We start from the raw sequence: 20,212 nt of genomic DNA on the forward strand, positions 1-20,212 counted from the left end.
AAAGCGCGAATGAGATTACTCCCATTATCACACACAACCATGCCCGGTTTCAGGTCCAGCGGTGCCAGCCACAAATCCGTCTGTTCCTTTATTCCCCTCCAAATTTCCTCCCCTGTGTGCTGCTTTTTCCCAAGGCAGATCAGCTTCAGCAACGCTTGCTGACGCATGCCAACAGCTGTGCTGCACTGCTTCCACGATCCTACTGCTGCTGGGTTAGCGTTTCCGGATGAGGTACAGCTTTGAGATGCGTTGGAGGAGAAGGAGTCAGAGAGGTAGGTGCTGCTGTTGTTATCCAGTGGGAGGGACGGCGGTGCAGCTGTTTGCGGTGTGGGCAACACCCGCGCCGTAGCAGGTGAGGAATCGCTGCCAGGCTCCACAAGGTTCACCCAGTGCGCGGTAAGGGAGATGTATCGACCCTGGCCGAACGCACTCGTCCAGGTGTCAGTGGTGAGGTGAACCTTGCAGGCAACGGCATTCTTCAAGCTTCGGGTTATTTTGCTGATCACGTGCTCATGCAACTCAGGCACTGAAGAGCGCGCAAAGTGGTAGCGGCTGGGAACTACGTAACGTGGGATGGCCACTGACATCATGCCCTTGAAGCTGTTTGTCTCCACCACTCGATATGGCAGCATTTCGCAGGCCAGAAGCTTGGCTATGCTGGCTGTTACTGCCACGGCCTGGGGGTCATTTGCTGGCAATTTCCTCTTGCGATCAAACATCTCCGAGACAGACAACTGAACCGTAGGGCTGCACACTGAAGGGCTGTTGGTTGTTGTGTTTGATGAACACTGGGAGACCTCAAGAGCACTACTCCGGAAAGTGACAGTGTCAGCGTCTGATGTTTGTGAATGTTGTGAACCACGCAATGGCTGGGCTACTGCTGCTGCTGAGGCGGGTCTGGTGGTGAGTCTGGTGACCCAAGGGAGGCAGTGTTGCTGGTACCCTGTCCTGCCGCGTTTGCCCACAGAGTGGGATGTTTGGATAGCATGTGGCGGCTCATGCTGGTGGTGGAGAGGTTGTTAATACTTTTCCCCCTGCTCAGGCGGGTCTTGCACACCTTGCAAATCACCATAGTACCATCCTCAGTGCAGTCTTCAAAGAAAGCCCAGACTTTGGAGCACCTGCCTTGCTGGCGATTTCTGTTTGCGCCTCTTTTGCCTCTCACTTGAACTTCCACGCTTGTGGTGCCTGAAATTGCGCGCCGCCTACCTTGTGGCACAAGGCGAACTCGTGCAGCAGTGGGTTCTTCAACAGACTCCTCTGTGCTGCTGCTACGACGGCGATGTTCTTGTTCACAAACAAAATCTGGGTCTCTGTCCACATTGTCCATACCCTCCTCTTCCATCTCCTGAAACTCGTCATATGTCATTGTGGGGGGCCGCCGCCGTGGAGTAGAGCTCCCCAGAACAACCTCTGCGCAGCTCACTCCAACGTCGTCTTCCAGATCTTGTCGGCCGACCTCCTGCAATTGCAACCCCTCCTGCCCAACTTGCTCTGGGTTTTGGGTTTCCGAGTCCTCCTCGGACTCGCCTTGTATTTCAGTGTGCGGTGCATTTCCCACAGTTAATGGTTGTGAATCCAGGCACAACATTTCTGGCTGTTCCTCCATTGACCTTTGAAAGGTGGAAGTTTGTTGGGCTGGGAATAGCTCCTGCGAATACCCCATTGTGTCCTGAGGTAATTCATCGGACTGGTTATCTGGCAGTTGTGTGCGTGGTGTCGCTGCCGGTTGTGTCAGCTTTGTGCCCACTGGCTCCTTGTAACTGGCTGAGGACTCGGACCTCGTGCGTGATGTGCTGGTGCTGCTTAACCCACTGCTGGACGCTTGAGAGGTCATCCAAGTAATTATCTGGTCCTGTTCTTTTGGATTTGTGAGGGTTGTTGTCCTGGACAACATGGGCGGTATTGAGTGGGTTTTCTTGGGTGCTCCCCTGTGGCCTGTACGTGAACCTTCAGGGGAAACACCTCTTTCCTTGCCCCTCCCTCTTTCACCGGATTCCTTCCTCATTTCACTTATCCTTAAAGTACACGCTGACTGGCAGCAGTACAGTGGCAGTACAGAAATGCTATACAGTGGTGGGTGAGCGGTGTACCACTATTCCCAGCAGCGACACAGAGCACAATGCTATACAGTGGCGGGTGAGCGGTGTACCACTATTCCCAGCAGCGACACAGAGCACAATGCTATACAGTGGCGGGTGAGCGGTGTACTACTATTCCCAGCAGACACAGAATGGCAGTGACTGACTAAGCATTACCTTGTACTCATACTGTGCTGTGTGATCTGGTTTTCTTGTATTCCTGTATTGTCATATTGCTGTTTGTCACCCCTAAATATTGTCTGTAACCTAAATTAATGTCCAGCGCTGCGTAATATGTTGGCGCTTTATAAATACAACAAATAAATAAATAATAAATAAAAATAAACAAAATGCTATATAGTGTGGCTGAGCGAGGTACACAGAGTGGCAGTAAACAGAATGCTATATAGTGTGGCTGAGCGAGCGGTGTACTACTATTCCCAGCAGACACAGAACAGTAAACAGAATGCTATATAGTGTGGCTGAGCGGTGTACCACTATTCCCAGCAGCGACACAGAGCACAATGCTATACAGTGGCGGGTGAGCGGTGTACCACTATTTCCAGCAGCGACACAGAGCACAATGCTATACAGTGGCGGGTGAGCGGTGTACTACTATTCCCAGCAGACACAGAGTGGCAGTAAACAGAATGCTATATAGTGTGGCTGAGCGAGGTACACAGAGTGGCAGTAAACAGAATGCTATATAGTGTGGCTGAGCGAGCGGTGTACTACTATTCCCAGCAGACACAGAACAGTAAACAGAATGCTATATAGTGTGGCTGAGCGGTGTACCACTATTCCCAGCAGCGACACAGAGTACAATGCTATACAGTGGCGGGTGAGCGGTGTACCACTATTCCCAGCAGCGACACAGAGCACAATGCTATACAGTGGCGGGTGAGCGGTGTACTACTATTCCCAGCAGACACAGAGTGGCAGTAAACAGAATGCTATATAGTGTGGCTGAGCGAGGTACACAGAGTGGCAGTAAACAGAATGCTATATAGTGTGGCTGAGCGAGCGGTGTACTACTATTCCCAGCAGCGACACAATGACTGGGGGGACCTTGGCTAGTGTGGCTGGAGCGCGAACTACCCTGCCTGCCTACCCAAAGCTAAACCCACAGACAAATGGCGGAGATATGACGTGGTTCGGGTATTTATTTACCCGAACCACGTGACAGTTCGGCCAATCAGAGCGCGTTCGGGTCCGAACCACGTGACCCGTTCGGCCAATCACAGCGCTAGCCGAACGTTCGGGGAACGTTCGGCCATGCGCTCTTAGTTCGGCCATATGGCCGAACGGTTTGGCCGAGCACCATCAGGTGTTCGGCCGAACTCGAACATCACCCGAACAGTGGCGAACACTGTTCGCCCAACACTACTGTAGATCTCTTACAAATAATTTCACCATCAAAATGCCTGGCATACAAATCCATCCACCATATATCCATTTCCTACATCTCAGATTTTGGCCAGGGTTACTCCCAAACCCATTCTCTCTGCTCCTCCAACACTCTACGGCAGGATCGGACTAGGACACTATGGGCCCACCAGGAAAGCTTTAGCCTGGGGCCCGCTGCCCCCCCGACTGATCCCTCCCCTCCCATTTTGGGCTCACATATGCGTGTACTCTAGAAATGTTGCAATATATATATATATATATATAAATATATATATATATATATATATATATATATACATAATTTTGTAGGACATTAAATTATGGTAGAGAATGAGCACTTCTGAGGACAGTCTCCAACAGGGAGATGTCCATGCGCCGCAGCAAAAATAAATGGGTGTCACCACGCACTGGAACATGGACGTGGTCGTGATGGGTCATGGGCAGACTTAAAAATACACAAAATAACAAAAAAATACACAAAATAAGTAGCGGTGTTATTCACAGAGAGTGGGTCCGACCAGATACATTTTAGATAAAATAATCAAGTAGTTACATGACTCATGATAATTCATCATGTAGTCAAATGCCGCAAAATAAAAATATTAAGTATTCCAGTGCTGTCCAACTTCGTGGCCATGGAGGGCCATTTTTTTCCAGACCACGTGGTGGAGGACCGACCCCTCCAAAGAAAAAAAAAATCTAGCAGCAGTTTCCCCTCACAATGCAATCAGATTTTTGCCAGATTTCCCCTCACAATGCAATCAGATTGTCGGCAGATTTCCCATAAAAATGCACCCCCCCCCTCCTTCACACGGCAGCAAATGGGCAAAAACTGTCTACTTACTATTTCCTGCATCCCGCTCTGCCTGCCGCTGCTCTGGTCTTCTCTGCTGTCCAATCACGCTCTCACAGGAAGCACAGTGAGAGCGTGATTGGACAGTACAGCAGAGAAGACCAGACCAGAGCAGTGGCACGCAGAGCGGGAACCAGGAAGTAGTAAGTTGATCGGTTCCCCGCTCGCTGCCTCTCTGATCTCCACCACCGCACATTGTAGCTTGGAAGGGGAAGCGCAGGAGGGAGGGCACCCATGTGAGGGAGGGGGCGAGACTGCCCCCCCTTCCCACTGCTCTGTGCCCGCCACTGTTCCTCCTTCCTGCGCTGTGCCCCCTCCTGCAGTGCTCGAGTCGGAGCCTCCAGGTGCCACAAAAAGGGAGGCAAAATCCCGAGCTCCCACCGGCCTTGCCTGAGCCTGCTCTACGGAAGTCCACCCCTCGCATCACTTGCTTTCTCATGAGGCTCCAGGACTTCAGGACTTCTACAGAGCAGCCCCTACTCTGTGGAACTCCCTCCCTGCATCAGGCTCACCCCCACCTTCAATGCATTCAAGCACTCCTTAAAGACCCATCTGTTCACCTTTACATACCCGCCATCTTCGGACATTTACACCACTTCAATGTGTCTATCGCTCCTGCCCCCTTAGTTTGTAAGCGTTTTTGGCGGGCTCTCCTCCCTATGTGCTCTTCTCTGCCACCATATGGACTTAGTGTCTCGTCTGCTATATTTATCCCTTCATTGTTACATCACTGTTTTGCATACTATTATTTAATGCTGTAATGTCTCTGTGTAACATTGTTTAATGTTGTAATGTCTCTTTTATCTATAGAACTGCGTAATATGTTAGCACTTTACAAATACATTTTATTATTATAATAATACTACTAATAACAGTTTAGGTAACTGCCATTTCTGGCCAGAAGATATAAATGTTAAATCATTGTGACTGGATGACTAAACTTTGAGTTTACACAAGTGATAATGATTATGTTTTCTTATTTTCATTCCAGTGCTTCAGAGTTTATTCACAGTCTATCAGCGATGTATGACTCAATGCACAGTTCTCTGCCACTGACCAGCCATGAAGACTGCAGTTCTGTAGAACAGCTGGCTTATTTGCGAGCGGTTATTGAATCAGTGTTAGAGCAACTTCCTCAACTGATACAGGTAAGTCAAACTGTCCAGAATATAAAAGGGATTATTAACCAATAGACAACATAGTGGAATCCAAGGGCATAGCTAGAATGAATGGTACCCCCATTCGCCAGCCCCGGTCACTTGATTCACATTGGTCATGTGATCAGGAGATGGCTAATGTTACACCTGCGCTCTGTGCTACTATTCATGATAGGAGGAGGTGGCGGGGGCAGATTTTGTGAGGGAAGAGGGATTTTTTTTTTACATATACACATAGAATCTATTACGCATCACTGTGGGTACATTTAGATAAAACTGATAATAGGATACTCAGTGTATTATTATTATTATTATTATTATTATAATGAGATACTCAGTGTATTATTATAATTTTAGTATTTATATAGCGCCAACATCTTCCACAGATACTGCGTTTTCTGCTCTGAACAAAATGCATGTGATTCCAATAAGTGTGCTCCCTGCTCCTGAGAGCTGAGTAGGGAGTCTAGGGACAGTCAAAACCTGCACTGTCTAATACCTTATTTGGCTGTCCACATGTAGTCATTAGAATAATGAGAGCAGATAGAGCTTTTGTCTATGGACCCTGCCTCTGCTCTGCATCATGCTGTGTACATTTACCAGGGCTGTCCTCTAATGGTCACCTGAAGTCCTTGGTTCACATTGCTGCATACAAGAACCAGCCCTGAGTGCTCAGTTCTAAAACACACAACTTTAATGGCTAATTGTTAGCCCAACTCATTTTATTTCCATGCTATGCCTATACCTGTATGTTGCATTTTGGAATAAAATGTGTATCCATTTATGTCAAACAGTGTTCTTGTAAACGTACTATGAGGTACTAAAACACACAGTTGTGAGCTATACCAGTCAGAACCATAAGAGTATTGTGTGTATTCTTTCAGTGTGTTTTCTAGTTCAGAAAACAAATTTTAAAAGACAGGAAAATGACTCAGCCCTATCACTACATAAGCTGATTCAATGAAATTGAACCGCGCTGTTTAATTGTGAACTAATTGAACTACATATTGACATTTCTTGTTGTTGTTGCAGACTGATGGTATAAATGTGACAGTCGAAGAGTCATTTTTCATTAATAACGAAACTGCACAAGACCTGCACATTAGTAATCATGTTCTTCTACAGGTAAGAGCAATTAGTCATTTAGACAATTTTTTGCTGTTAATGTTGTAATAGTTCAGTCCTTGTCATAATCCTTAATCACTTAAGGATTGGCTTTAACCATTTACATGATAGCAGGAAAAAGAGATGGTAGACCTTGTGCTAATGTCAGATACAGCGTGGCTGGGAAAAACAGCACTCTATGAGCTGTCCAGACTCCTCCCCCTATCCCTCCATCACACACAGAAGTTAGTCATGGAGAAGCTGGAAGCAGAGACCAGCTAGTCTTTTACTGAGAACCTTGAGATGACCCTGCCCACCTCAGATCAGAGGGAGGAGGCAGTTGAGGACACATGTTGGCTTGTGCAGAATTAGAAACTCTCATTCTGCTGGTATTTCTATACTTTGTGCTTAGATGCCTGAATCATATGATTGGTTTTTCCAAAGGGTATTTCTTTGGACCAGATGCATCAGATATGAAAATGGTGTCAATAATGGTGTAGTCCTGTATTCACTTTTACTAACAATGAGGGTGAACAAGGGTTTTAAAGGAGCACATTCAGCTTCAATTCATTGTTCAAGCACAATGGAGTGATGATTTTGGAAATGTATATTGTTGAGTAAATAATCCAAAGAGGACTCTGTAAGAGGATATTACAAATGCACATCTAAGACATTCCTGAATTGTTCAGGCTAAAAACAGGTAAGGATTGAACCTGGGATCAAGATTCCTGTTAAGGAAGGACCTGGTAGGTGGGCAATTGTCACTTTCCCTTTAAGAAGAGTACTAGTTAGGGATTTGTTGGCTTTTAGTGGATACTTTTAAGGGAATCCCATTCTATTTGTACATTTAGGGTGTCAGCAATGACACACTTTCTGGTTCTGACAATGTTTTAATGTTATTCTAATTATTGTGAGATTCTGTATTTTAACCTGGATGTTAAGATGCCTATTTGCTCTTTATGTTATATAATATTGGGTAGACATCCTGTTATGGATTATGAATGCAAAATCTTGTCCACAGGTTTGATTTTATTATAGTTAGTGATTGCGTCTCCCTGGAAATCTGACAGATGCTGAGTACAGGAGATGTCTGTATTGATTACAGACTGTCAACTGAAAAGATCATAAATGATTGAAGCAGACATCAAAAGTGTAATGTCTGTATAGACTTATGTCCTTGGGATACAGTGTACCTCCCATCTCTATAGGAGGCATATGGTTGGGATTTTTTTTAAACTCTTGTTGTGAAACTGTTGCTTACTCAAACATTCAATTATATGCAGAAAATATTCTTTTTTTTTTCCAAATATATAAAAATATACTTTTCGCTTCTCCCACAGATGACTGTAACAAAATGTAGAGTGTCCACTTAAAAAGAACTGTAGTGAAAATAATGTAATGAAAAACAGTGCTTAAACTTTACAATAATCATTTATAAATGATTTAGTCAGCGATTGGCCTTTGTAAAATCTTTCCTCTCATATTTACATTCTGAAATGTATCACATGGTGACATTTTTACTACTGGCAGGTGATGTCTGTGGAAGGAGATGCTGCTTTTTTGGCAGTTGGAAACAGCTGTTATTTCCCACAATGCAACAAGGCTCCCAAAGTGTGATGTCAGTACCTAGGTGGTGACATCACACTGTGGGAGGGGTTTCACCACAAAATCAGCCACACAGAGCCCCCTGATGCTCTGCTTGAGAAAAGGTAGAGTTCTCAGGGGAAAGGGGATATCAGCTGCTGACTGGAATGAAGTTAAATCCTTGGTTACAGTTCCTCTTGAAAGAGAGCACAAGGTGGGCTCATAAAATGAAAAAAAAAGTAGGCGGATCAGGTAGCCGCAAAAACCGCCGCTCCCCACCGCTCCCGTAGGCCGCAATGGCCCACTTTTACTTTTTGTGACCTCTGGATCATGATGCTGCAAGGAGAGACTGTGTGTCTTTCACAGCGTGCAGGGAGGCGGGGGAGCAGCAGGGGATGCACCCAGGAAGAGAGAGACGTTTTTTTAAACAGTGAATTCTCCACCCTGTGTTTACCTCTGAGATAGCAACAAATATTGTTGCTAATCTGGGGGGGGGGGGCACTATAGCGCGGGGATGGGGGGCAGAGAGCGGCGGTGGGGGCAGAGACATGTCAAGGGCAGAGAACATGCCTCTGTGTCCCAAGAACCACCTCAGGTTCTCTTTAAGGGTAAAAATGACACTATGGTATTGAAGTATAATGCCGAAATTTATATTTTATTAAAATATGTAAACAAGAACCTATGTTATATTATATTGTCATGCTATGACATCAGTGCTACTATAAAGAGCCATTATTTAGAAATATTGGTAATAAAATTAGTTTAATTGATTATACTAAGCTCAATGAATTCTTTATTTTTCTTTCAACATCATTTCCTGACATGGACCTACAGCTTACAACATTGCAGGCTGAAAACATATACTGTAACCTAATTTACATATCTTTTGGACAGTTCCTTAGATAAAATAACACATTGTACTGTCATTTTTAGAATTTGTTGAAAGCTTTGCTCAACACTTTCTATGCAGTGTGAAAAGACTTTTATCACAGTACCTGGTATTAAGCGTGACATTGGGAAGGCCTACATTCCTTATAAGGGCAGAGGAGAACATCAATTTCAACCTTGCTCATATTTTATCATCAGAATATAACAGTTAGAGCTGACACTGCTGAATTAGCTTGTAGCAGTCACGGTAATATAAAGCTTTCTGCACCTGCTTCTCTTGGCACTTTTCTTTGTGGACTCTTCCTGCTTATGGGCTATTAATCATTGGCAACAGGGGAAGTTGCAGAGCAATGCACTTTAGATTGCAGGCATAATAGAAAGAATATAACTCTCTGGATGTCTTTATTGTGATGAGCAGTTTGAATTGGCCATAGTGGTATGGTTATATGGTTAACCACTTAATTGGGAAATATTTCCCACAATCCTACAATGACACTTGTCCTGTAAATCACAGACCATGACATATTTCATTTACGAGGAATAATGTCACCCTTGAAAACCAGACAGAGAAACTTACTTTAGTGATTTTTTTTCCTACTCTAAAACACCCTAAGGCCTGCATAATACATAAAAGTAATAGAAATCCATAATGTTCAGAAATGTGAAATTACATTCTAGTAGGAAAATTACTCCATCATTTCTATACATGCTATTTAGGTGCACATAGTGTAAAGTGAGTAAACAGAGTTAGGGCCCTTATCCACCTCAGCTTGCGCTTCGGCCCGCGATCACGCTGCGCTTTGTTTGCACAAGCAGCAATTTCCACTAGCTACAATTGCACAGTTTACCCATTGGGAACAGAAAGTGATTGCGGCAAGAATTGCACAAGCCGGTGATTGCGTGCAGGGAAAAAAATGATGCACACTAGTTGGAAATGAGCATCCAGTTTAAAGAGACACTGAAATGTTCTAAAAATCAGCTTTTTATTTCAAAAACTTGTGTAACATTATTGCCCTAACTAAAACGCTGCATCCCGCAGCTGAAATCTAATGAAATCCCCCCTAACTCCCCCTACCTCTCCCCCGCAAAATCCACGACTTTCTTGGTCATGGATTTTGCTGCTGGAGGAGGCAGAGCTTTCAGCCGCAGCTCTGCCTCGTTACGCGTCAATCAGCGCGTATCTCCGCCTCTCCCCTGCCCCTCTCAGTGAAGGAAGACTGAGAGGGGCGAGGGAGAGGTGGCGATCCACGCTGATAGACGCGTGGAGAGGCAAAGCTGCCGCTGAAAGCTCTGCCTCTCATGAAAGCACTCCCCGCAGTGTGCCCTGGGGAGTTTGGGTGGATTTAATTAGTGTCCAGCCGCGGGGATGTATTGTTTTAATTAGGGCAGGGGTGTTACAGAGGTTTTGTAATAAAAAGAGGATTTTTATGAGACTTCAGAGTCTCTTTAAAGAGGCCATTTCTGTTACTTTTTTCCTTTACTCGCCCATACAATAGTTTTAACAGTTAAAAGAATTTTAATACATGGTTGCACTCTAAAGCCTCAAATCACAAGATATGAAAGATGTCTCATCGTTCAGATCTCATTAAAAAATGTCAAACACAAACAAAAGCTTAACAAAAACTGATCCACGATGGTGCTCAGGTATTTTGAATGACCAACGTGACAGATCTCTTCTCCAGATAATCATTTATCGTTGTGTGTACAGTGCTATGAATGATTTTTAAATGATATGTCCGCAAAGTGTATTGCATTTCATCTACATCCTGCATTGTTTAATGACCTTTCTGGTTAATGATTGTTTGGCATTTCGGTTGCAATCCACCAGCTGATCAAACAGACCACATGCTTCCTTGTGAGCTCTGCCCTACCTGAGCAGCACTATCAATGTTCATCTAGAAAATATTTATCAGAGTAATATGTTATTTTCCCCTAGGAAGAGAAACAGTGCCCCAAGATGTATTTCACCGTAGTATATTAAATATGAAATATAATGGCCTTATGGCCAGTAAAATCTGGATAAGGTTTGAATTAATCTGAATGAGCTACAGAACCTATGTAATATATGTCAATTACTCCCTAAAGAGAGATTTAGCATCCTGATGTGCCATGTATACGTTTCCGAGCAACACGATACAGTGAGATAGGTTTTAAATGTTTTATTACCAAATGCCGCACTTTTTAAGCATTAATGTTCATATTTTAATGAGCTATGATTTGCCAGAGTAATTATTAATTTGTTTTTGTAATAACTTTCTGATCTAATCATTTTATAACAGGAATGCAACTGGATGAACGTAACCCTTAAACAAATAAATCAGAGCGTCTCTAAATTATCAAGCTGTTTGGTGGGAGGCCTTACAGTGATACCAGAACATCTGAGGGACATTGCTGAGGCCTTGCAGGAAGCAGAGGTCCCTAAAGCCTGGCTTTCCTCACACAGCTGCCAAACTTCTCAGAAAATCACTACCTGGCTGGAAGGCAAGTTGTGTTCTGTAGTATATGGTCATTAACTAGTAATTCTTATTTCATACATAAATGTTTCATTTACGCTATGGTATGCTAGATACTTTCCATCATTTTTACTGTATTGAGCTGCTGGTAATGATGTAAATCCTGACAGCAAAATCTATGGTATGATTATGTGATGAATAGATGACATAGGATTCATTTTTTACAGTAGATTTCAGAAACATGATTTCAGTCATTGCGTTGGCTCCGATGCTTTTGTGTATAATGTACAATATACACACAAATGGATTGATACCTATACATATACATGGATTTATACTTATTCCATCCCTAGGTCAACTTTCCTGTTGCTCACTATCCATTTGCAATACCCCCCTCCTATTCCACGTGAGTTCCTCTTTGGTGTATGTACAGCAGTCCCGTTCTTTAATGTGCAGCTACCCTCAGCAGCCATGATTTACATTTGCACTGTTTTCTTTTATATTCAGCAATCTTTTTTTTTTTCATGTCCAGCTGCCCCATCCATTGTGGCCTTTCCATGAGTGCCCATATCAGGGGAAAGGATGGTACAATGTGTGCTAATTATTATAAACATCCTTCTAAAGAACTTTATTTTGAAAAATCTTGAAACCATATGTGATTTTTGCCATTTATGCGTAACAAAAAAATATCTGTAAAATATGTATTTTTGGAGGAACGTGTTGCACACCTTTTTATATGAAAAAATTGTGGCTGCAGAGATGTCCTGAAGATTTTGTTTGACTGCCATTAAAGTCAATGGGGCTCACCGCCAATCTCAATTTCATGAATTTTTATGGTAAAATTCACAATCACATTTGCAAACCCAAAATCGCGATCTTCAGCCATCACTAGTTGTGATATTGCTACAATCACTATCCATTTATGTTAATAGAAGATATTGTGTTTGAAATCAGAAACGAGCAGAATTATCTGCGCTAAATCTGCTACAATTCTCTATATTAAGCAAGCAACAGAAGCTGCAAATTTAAAATAATAAGCCAAAAATGCATTATCATAATCTGGGACATAGAAAATAATAGGGTTTCTTAGCAGTTTAGTCACCACTTCAATCTCCAGCTAAGTACGTGATACATTTTAAACTGTACTAATGTTATTAGGCTTGTCAATTTGGTCCATAGTTTAGATCTGGCATAGAATTCAAACAGATGGGTCATCTAAATGTCAAACTGTTAGCTTGGCTGAGTACCCTGCTACGTTAGACATGGTGAATTCTCCTGCCAGTAAGTCAACAAAGCTGCAGTGTTTTGAGGTTACTTAGCCTCTCACCTATCTGAGCATATTGCTAGAGTTGGCTGAAAATAGCTTGTGATAAGAAAGAGTCACAAAGAACAATGAACGGTAAAAAATCTGCCCAGTGTCCATTTTTAACATCTTCTTTTGGTTGCCTGAGAGCTTAATGTACCCATAAATCTTTCTTGTGTTGCAAGTGGAGCATATAAAATTATATTGTTGTGACTCCATAGCACTTGGCAATTGCTTTGTCTGTCTATTTTATTTCACCTAGGTCTGCATAAGAAACACAAACAACTGAAGCAGTGGGTGAAGAAAGGTCTAATGCCGTTTGCCAAGAGTAAAAAAGAAGCCATGACCTCCATAAACCTTGGAGGACTGGTTAACCCGGAGGCCTTGTTGCTGGCACTGAGATCTGAGTTTGCTGTTCATCATGGATATTTATTACATGAGGTATGGTTTTGCATTTTCTTCCCTGACTAGTGGAGAATTTTATAAAGCAGAACATCACAATATTAAAAATATACTCTTACTTTTGGGGATTTTCAAATAAAGAGAGTTTTTTAAAAATAGAAAAAGTTAATCACAGAGAAATAGTCTACTAGTATATACGCTTTTTTTTCTTCCTATATTGCTTCTTCTTTAAAGTACACCTGAAGTGAAAATAAACTTATGAACTAAGGAATTGTATGTGTAGTACAGCTAAGAAATAGAACATTAGTAGAAAAGAAAAAAGTCTCACGTTTTCCAGTACAGGAAGAGTTAAAAACTTCAGTTGTTAGCTATGCAAAAGAGCTTCTCTGAGCTGTTTTCTGAAGCACTGAAAGACAGCTTAAGATAAGGTTTTACTGCAGGAAAAGGTCATTATTTTGGCTTGGTGTTATATCTTAAGCGACAGTGTGGTCTCAAACTGCAAATACAACAGAATGATGCATTGTATAAAAAACTAAAAATACTCTTTTCTTTTCTACTAATGTTGTATTATGTTCTAGTATGTTATCCATACTACAAATAAGTTCATTATATTATGCATTTTTTTGCTTCAAGTTTGTTTTAAAGTAATATGGTAGCTGATGTATTATTTATGAAGTACTGTATTTTTGGACTCACTTTTTCTCCCCCAAAACTTATAGTCCAAATGCAGGGAGTTCCTGACTTGTGAACGCCTGCCAATACAAATGTTGGAGCTCCCTGTGCTGTGCCCATGCAGAGGAGGACACAGGGGGACAAATGGAGGACACAGGGGGACACAAAGGGGCATAGAGGAGGACAGAGGCAGACACAAGGGGGACAGAGGAGGACAGAGGGAAACACAAGAGGTATAAAGGGGGAATAATCCACAATACCTCCTCACCAGCTGTAGTTAGACTCGAGTGCCTCGTAGATGGGGAAGTTAGTGTGAGGGTAAGATAAAATAGGCAAACAGTATAATGTGGGTAACAGTACTGATATTCTACTATTGGTAACAGGTGATAGTAGTATATTGGTAACATGAATAATGTTCTATTATCAGCAATATCTTGCACCCAAATTAACCACTTTGAAACCCTTGCTACGCTTATCTACTCCCCACAAAACTTCATCTGAAGCTCAGGGGAGTAGATAGGCGTACTTCTGGTTAACAGTGTGCTGTATGCCCAATAAGCTATCTGATTATGTATATAGGGTATCATTTTAACCGTGACAAGTGAGAGAATAGATTTTGGGCTTGATTCACAAAGCGGTGCTAACCTACTTAGCATGTCTAAAGTCTTTAGACGCTCTAACCAGGGTGCTAAGTAGGTTAGCACTGGATTTCTCAATCACATCATGTGGTAACTTTGCGCGCGCAAAGTTTTTAACGCGCGCAAGGTTTTACGCGCGCTAAGTCCCATAGGCTTTAGTGGGCACTTCGCGCGGAGCGCCCTGCGCTCTGTGCAGTACGCGCGTAAAGTTTTACGCACATAAAGTTTTGTGCGCGTAAAGTTTTATGCGCAAAAAGCTTGTTTAGACATGCTAAGGGGGTTTTCACACAGGCGTGCTTACAGTTAGCACCGCTTTGTGAATCAAGCCCTTTGTGTTGTTTGACAACTGAGGGCTAAGTCATGAGTTTTTTTTACCGGAAAACTGAATGAAAAGCAATAAAACTGTTATTTTCATGTACTCTATACCCCCAAATAAATACTTGTAAAAAACAAAACAAAAGTGACAGCATTGAAAAGAGAATACATAGTTACCCTAGAGACTTAGCTTTTAAAATATGTATGCCATGAGAGTCTATTACTGTTAATCATGAAGATAAGGGCTTTTAATTACTGATAGAGTACAATGAGAAAACAAAACACACAAACCAGAAACTAATATATTATCACCATACATTGTACTAGGAACATTATTTAAATGTTGAGATAACCAGGACAAATTAGCAAATACAATGTGTGGGTTTTACCTATGGTAACATTGTTTATTTGAAAACTATAGTGGATGGAAATGGAGAAATAGTGTATTTTTTATTTTTTTTCCTCATTTTTCCCTTTAAAATGCACAGATAATAACATAATTACTGAAAGCAAATATCGCCCTCACAAAGCATAATTTGTGGCAAAAAAAAACCAGATATAGATCATTTACATCTGAAGAGTAGCAATAAAGTTATTGGTGAATGAATGGGAGGAGGGCTGAAATGTGAAAATTGCTCTGGTTTTTAAGCAAAAAACCCTGTGGTGCTGAAGTGGTTAACATGTGACACTTAACTGTATGCTCCAACAACAGTATTCAAGTAGTGCAGAGGTATGGTGGGATGGTGTTCCACACTGTTTGACAATACTTTCCAACTGTGATTATCTATCTATCTATCTATCTATCTATCTATCCATCTATCCATCTGCATTTTTACATACTGCATGTTCCACCACGCTCAGTTATATGAAATGAATGGCGCTGCACCAAGGCACATAACGTCTCTTTGCTGTTGTTTTCAGAGTTAATTGTTGCCTGTTAAGCGGTGCTCAAGTGGTATACAGTGGATGGCCATTCTATGCTCAGTGGCAAATTAATAGATTATGTTCCAGTTTCACCTTCTTTCCTCATTGCACAGTTTAACTCCTGCTTCTGCCTGTTTTGAGTTTACCTGAGTAGGAGTGGATATTTTCATATCTGCTTTGAAAGTTCACTTATAAAGCAGTGTGAAAGTAGTGTGGACTAAAGTGGTGTTTCTGAGTGCTGTGGAAACCCAGTAAAAAAGAACATCTACTTACCTGCATTTCAGTTTTCACATGATGGTTTATAGGATTCAACAAATTCTGTAGGAATAGAGCTTTCTATACCTTGTTCAGGATGCATTCAGTACAGGCCAGACAGTGTTTGTTTTACCACTTCGGTAATCAAAATTGATGTTTGTTGTGAGAAAATGCGGAAAAGCCGCCGCAAGTACTCAGAGTAAGGCGGCTGATTCCGCGTTCAACATGGCAGCTTGCGCGCAGGGACCTGCATTCACTGGCCTGACGGAACGCGGAGAAACCGCCACATGCCCAGAGAACAGGGCGGAGGATTCCGCGTCCGACGCGGCGGTTTGCACGCATAGGCCTACCTCTCTCAGTACTGCTGAATGCGGAGAAAACGCTGCACGCTCTGACAGCGGTGCGGCGGATTCCGCATCCAATACAGCAGAGGCATTACAACACATGTCTGGTGTGGCTGGGACTGATAGTCCACACTGGTTCAGAAGGACGCGTGCACGCGCGGAGAGGCAGAGCATTTATGACAGCCAGAGGGGTGTCAGCTGACCAGGCCGGTCAGCTGACAATTCTTCCAGTTCTCATTGGTTCAGCACTTAGGGGAGGCGCAGGAGAGCGCTGGTGTATATATACTGGGTGCTGGTCATTTCTCTGGTGTCTGGCGTTGTGATCACTACGTGGTAGCACTCAGACCCTGTCAGAATCTGTGTTACTTTAGACCAGTTTCTTAGGTGTTGATGATCAAGGATCTCACACCTTAGTCTAGGAATTCTGTATTATTGTGTTATTATCTAGACCAGTTTCCTAGGTGTTGATGATCAAGGAACTCACACCTTAGTCTAGGAATTGTTGATATTTGTTATGACCTTCTGCTTCCCTGACCATTCTTCTGATCTCTGATTTTGTACCTTTGTCATTCTGATACTCTGTTGCTGAACTTGGCTAGTCTCTAGATTCTGCATCTGCCTCCTGTCTCTGTACCTGATCTGTCTGTCTGTTGCCGACCTGGCCTGTCCGACCTCGAGAACTATCTTCCCTGTTTGGAGATAGTTCACAGACCTGTCAGTGACACTTCACCATTGGTGTCACTCACTCTCTGGTCCTTCCCACTCTCAGCTTGACTCTGCCCCTTGGGGGGGCATCAGGCCATTGGAAGGAATCTGTTCTCAGAGCAGTATCTCTTACTGAACTGTACCCCTTTACGGGGATCCTCCTCTAAGTATTACTGTTGCATCAAACACTCATATTATTCAGGTGTCCAGAGGTTAGAGATATATCTGATTATCGGTGATACTGCAGATCATCAATAATCGGGTATATATCTGCATTCTCGGTGATACTGCAGATCACCGGTAATCAGATCCTCTCTGTGTTACACCGATCGTTACAGAACGCCAGACCAAAAAACAATGGACGCACACAGCCGTCTGGGCACACTTTCCACTTCGGTGGATAACATCAACCAAGTACTGGGTGGCCATCAGACTTTAATAGACGCATTGTCTGAATCCGTAAGAACCCTCCAGACAGCTGTAGATGAAGTGCGATCCCCTCCTAGCACAGACATACGCATGCCTGTACCTGAAAAATTTTCTGGTCACAGATCTGACTTTCGAAATTTTAGGAGTAGAGTGTTGTCATACTTTGAGTTGAGACCTAGATCTTCAGGAACCTTGCGTCAAGGCAAGAGTCCGGTCGAGGAGTATGCTGCCGAATTTAGGAGGTGGTCAGTTTCAGCCAGGTGGGACACCTATGCCCTTTTAGACTGTTTCTTATCAGGATTATCAGATGAGGTCTCAGACCTTATGTTACGTCAGCCTGAACCAAAAACCGTCGATGAGGCCATTTCATCGGCCATCAGGATTCATCGCAGATTATGCTATCAAAGGCAGACCCGGGGTAGGAACAGTGTTAAAATGGTGTCCTACGCTGCGCCTCCTGTGACTCGATCTCCTCCAGTTTCATCTCCACCTGAACCAATGCAGATTGGTCGGTCAGAATTGTCTCAAGTAGAGGATAAGCGGTTACTTCTTCCTTGTATGATTACATGGGAGGATAAATCTGAAGTCTCTGAGGCCTTCATTGATTCAGGCTCAGCGGCTAATTTTATGGATTACGAATTTGCAAAAAAATTGGGTATTCCGCTCACCCCGGTAAAACCACCCCTCCAGGTTACGGCAGTGGATGATTCACCACTGCAGTGTAACCATCCTCTATCCCAGACACCAGAGGTGGAAGTCACTATAGGGGTGCTGCATAGAGAGAAATTGCAGTTTTTTGAGTTGCGCATGATAACCTCCACAGTCATCCATGGCATGCCGTGGTTACACCTTCACTCCCCTCAGATAAATTGGGCCACTGGTCAGCTGGCGAGCTGGTCAGCCCACTGTTTTCGTCGTTTAGTGAAGGTGACCTTGGGCCAGACCAGGATTCATGTGGAGGGAGTTCCAGAGCAATATGCTGAGTTTTCGGACGTGTTTTGCCCCAAAGCTGCCGATAAACTGCCTCCACATCACCCTTTCGATTGCCCCATTGATCTCCAATCGGGTTGTATGCCCCCTAGAGGTCATCTCTACAATTTGTCTGGGCCAGAAAAGGTGGCCATGCAAGAATACATCCGTGAAAACTTAGCTAAGGGATTCATTCGCCCTTCCCGGTCGCCCGCCGGAGCAGGTTTCTTTTTTGTAAAAAAGAAAGACGGAGGCCTTCGGCCATGCATTGATTACCGGGGACTGAATAAGATCACAGTCAAAAATCGTTACCCGTTACCTTTGATAGACGATTTATTCACCCAAGTCACCAATGCTAAGGTTTTTTCAAAATTGGATTTGAGGGGTGCATACAACCTGGTGCGGATCAGAGAGGGCGATGAATGGAAGACGGCCTTCAACACACCCGACGGGCATTACGAGTACCTGGTGATGCCCTTCGGGCTGTGTAACGCTCCGGCCGTCTTTCAGGAACTCATCAATGAAGTTTTCAGGGAGGTGTTGGGTAGATTTGTTTTAATATACCTGGATGATATATTAATCTTTTCAGACAACCTCTCTGAGCACAGGTCTCATGTCAAATTCGTGCTGGACAGGCTTAGACAAAACAGACTTTATGCCAAATTGGAGAAATGCATTTTTGAGGTGACATCTGTCGCTTTTCTGGGATATATAATTTCCACCTCGGGCCTTTCTATGGATCCCGCCAAAGTCTCTGCTGTCCTGGAATGGCCTCAGCCAGTAGGACTCAAATCCCTTGAGAGATTTTTAGGATTTGCTAATTATTACAGAAGGTTCATAAAGGGGTACTCCACAGTTGTAGCACCCCTCACCAGTCTCACTAAGAAAGGGGCAGATACCAACCACTGGTCCCCCGAAGCCCTGGCTGCTTTCTCCACTTTGAAAGAACTGTTTTGCTCTGCACCCATTTTGAGACACGTAGACACCTCCTATCCATTTATTGTAGAGGTTGACGCCTCTGAAGTCGGGGTAGGGGCTGTGCTGTCTCAACGCTCTGGGCTGCAGGGAAGGTTACACCCGTGTGCCTATTTTTCTCGGAGGTTTTCACCGGCAGAGAAAAACTACGATACAGGCAACAGGGAGCTCCTGGCCATTAAATTAGCCTTTGAGGAATGGCGTCATTGGCTAGAAGGAGCGGAACATACGATTACAGTTTACACTGATCACAAAAATTTGGAATACATTGAGGGGGCTAAGAGATTGAGTCCCCGACAGGCTCGGTGGTCACTGCTTTTCTCGAGATTTAGATTTGTAATTACGTATACTCCAGGGAGTAAAAACATCAAGGCAGATGCCTTGTCCAGATGTTTTGAGCCGGAGACAGCACAGCCCTCAGACCCAGAGACCATTGTCCCACAGAGAGTAGTGCTGGGAGTCACAGAAACCTGGAAAGACTGGACGGAGACTTTAAGTCCATTCCAGCAGGATGTCCCTGAGGGTAAGCCTGAAGGGGTTATGTTTATTCCACTGCCATTTCGCCTCCAGATTTTGCAATTGTTCCACTCGCACAAGAATGCTGGGCATCCAGGGGCTTCCAGAACGCAAGACTTGGTTGCTAGGTGTGCTTGGTGGCCTTCTCTGGCAACAGACTGCAAGGAGTATGTTAGAGAGTGTGCAGTGTGTGCTAAAAGCAAACCCTCCCATCTGGCACCTGTGGGAACGTTGCAGC

At 43.6% G+C, this 20,212-nt stretch overlaps 1 protein-coding gene across 1 annotated transcript in view; it reads left to right on the forward strand.

The window, feature by feature from the left end:
• The window catches only part of LOC137544945 (uncharacterized), a 648,464-nt gene that overhangs the window by 588,661 nt on the left and 39,591 nt on the right, over nt 1-20,212 (forward strand). The window contains exons 93-96 of the mRNA XM_068266042.1: nt 5,333-5,489; nt 6,531-6,623; nt 11,354-11,555; nt 13,093-13,271. Coding sequence (XP_068122143.1) covers nt 5,333-5,489; nt 6,531-6,623; nt 11,354-11,555; nt 13,093-13,271 — 631 coding nt within the window. The remainder of the gene's footprint in view (nt 1-5,332; nt 5,490-6,530; nt 6,624-11,353; nt 11,556-13,092; nt 13,272-20,212) is intronic.

This window comes from Hyperolius riggenbachi, chromosome 2 (genome assembly GCF_040937935.1).
Source record: "Hyperolius riggenbachi isolate aHypRig1 chromosome 2, aHypRig1.pri, whole genome shotgun sequence".
Lineage (NCBI taxonomy): Eukaryota > Metazoa > Chordata > Amphibia > Anura > Hyperoliidae > Hyperolius > Hyperolius riggenbachi.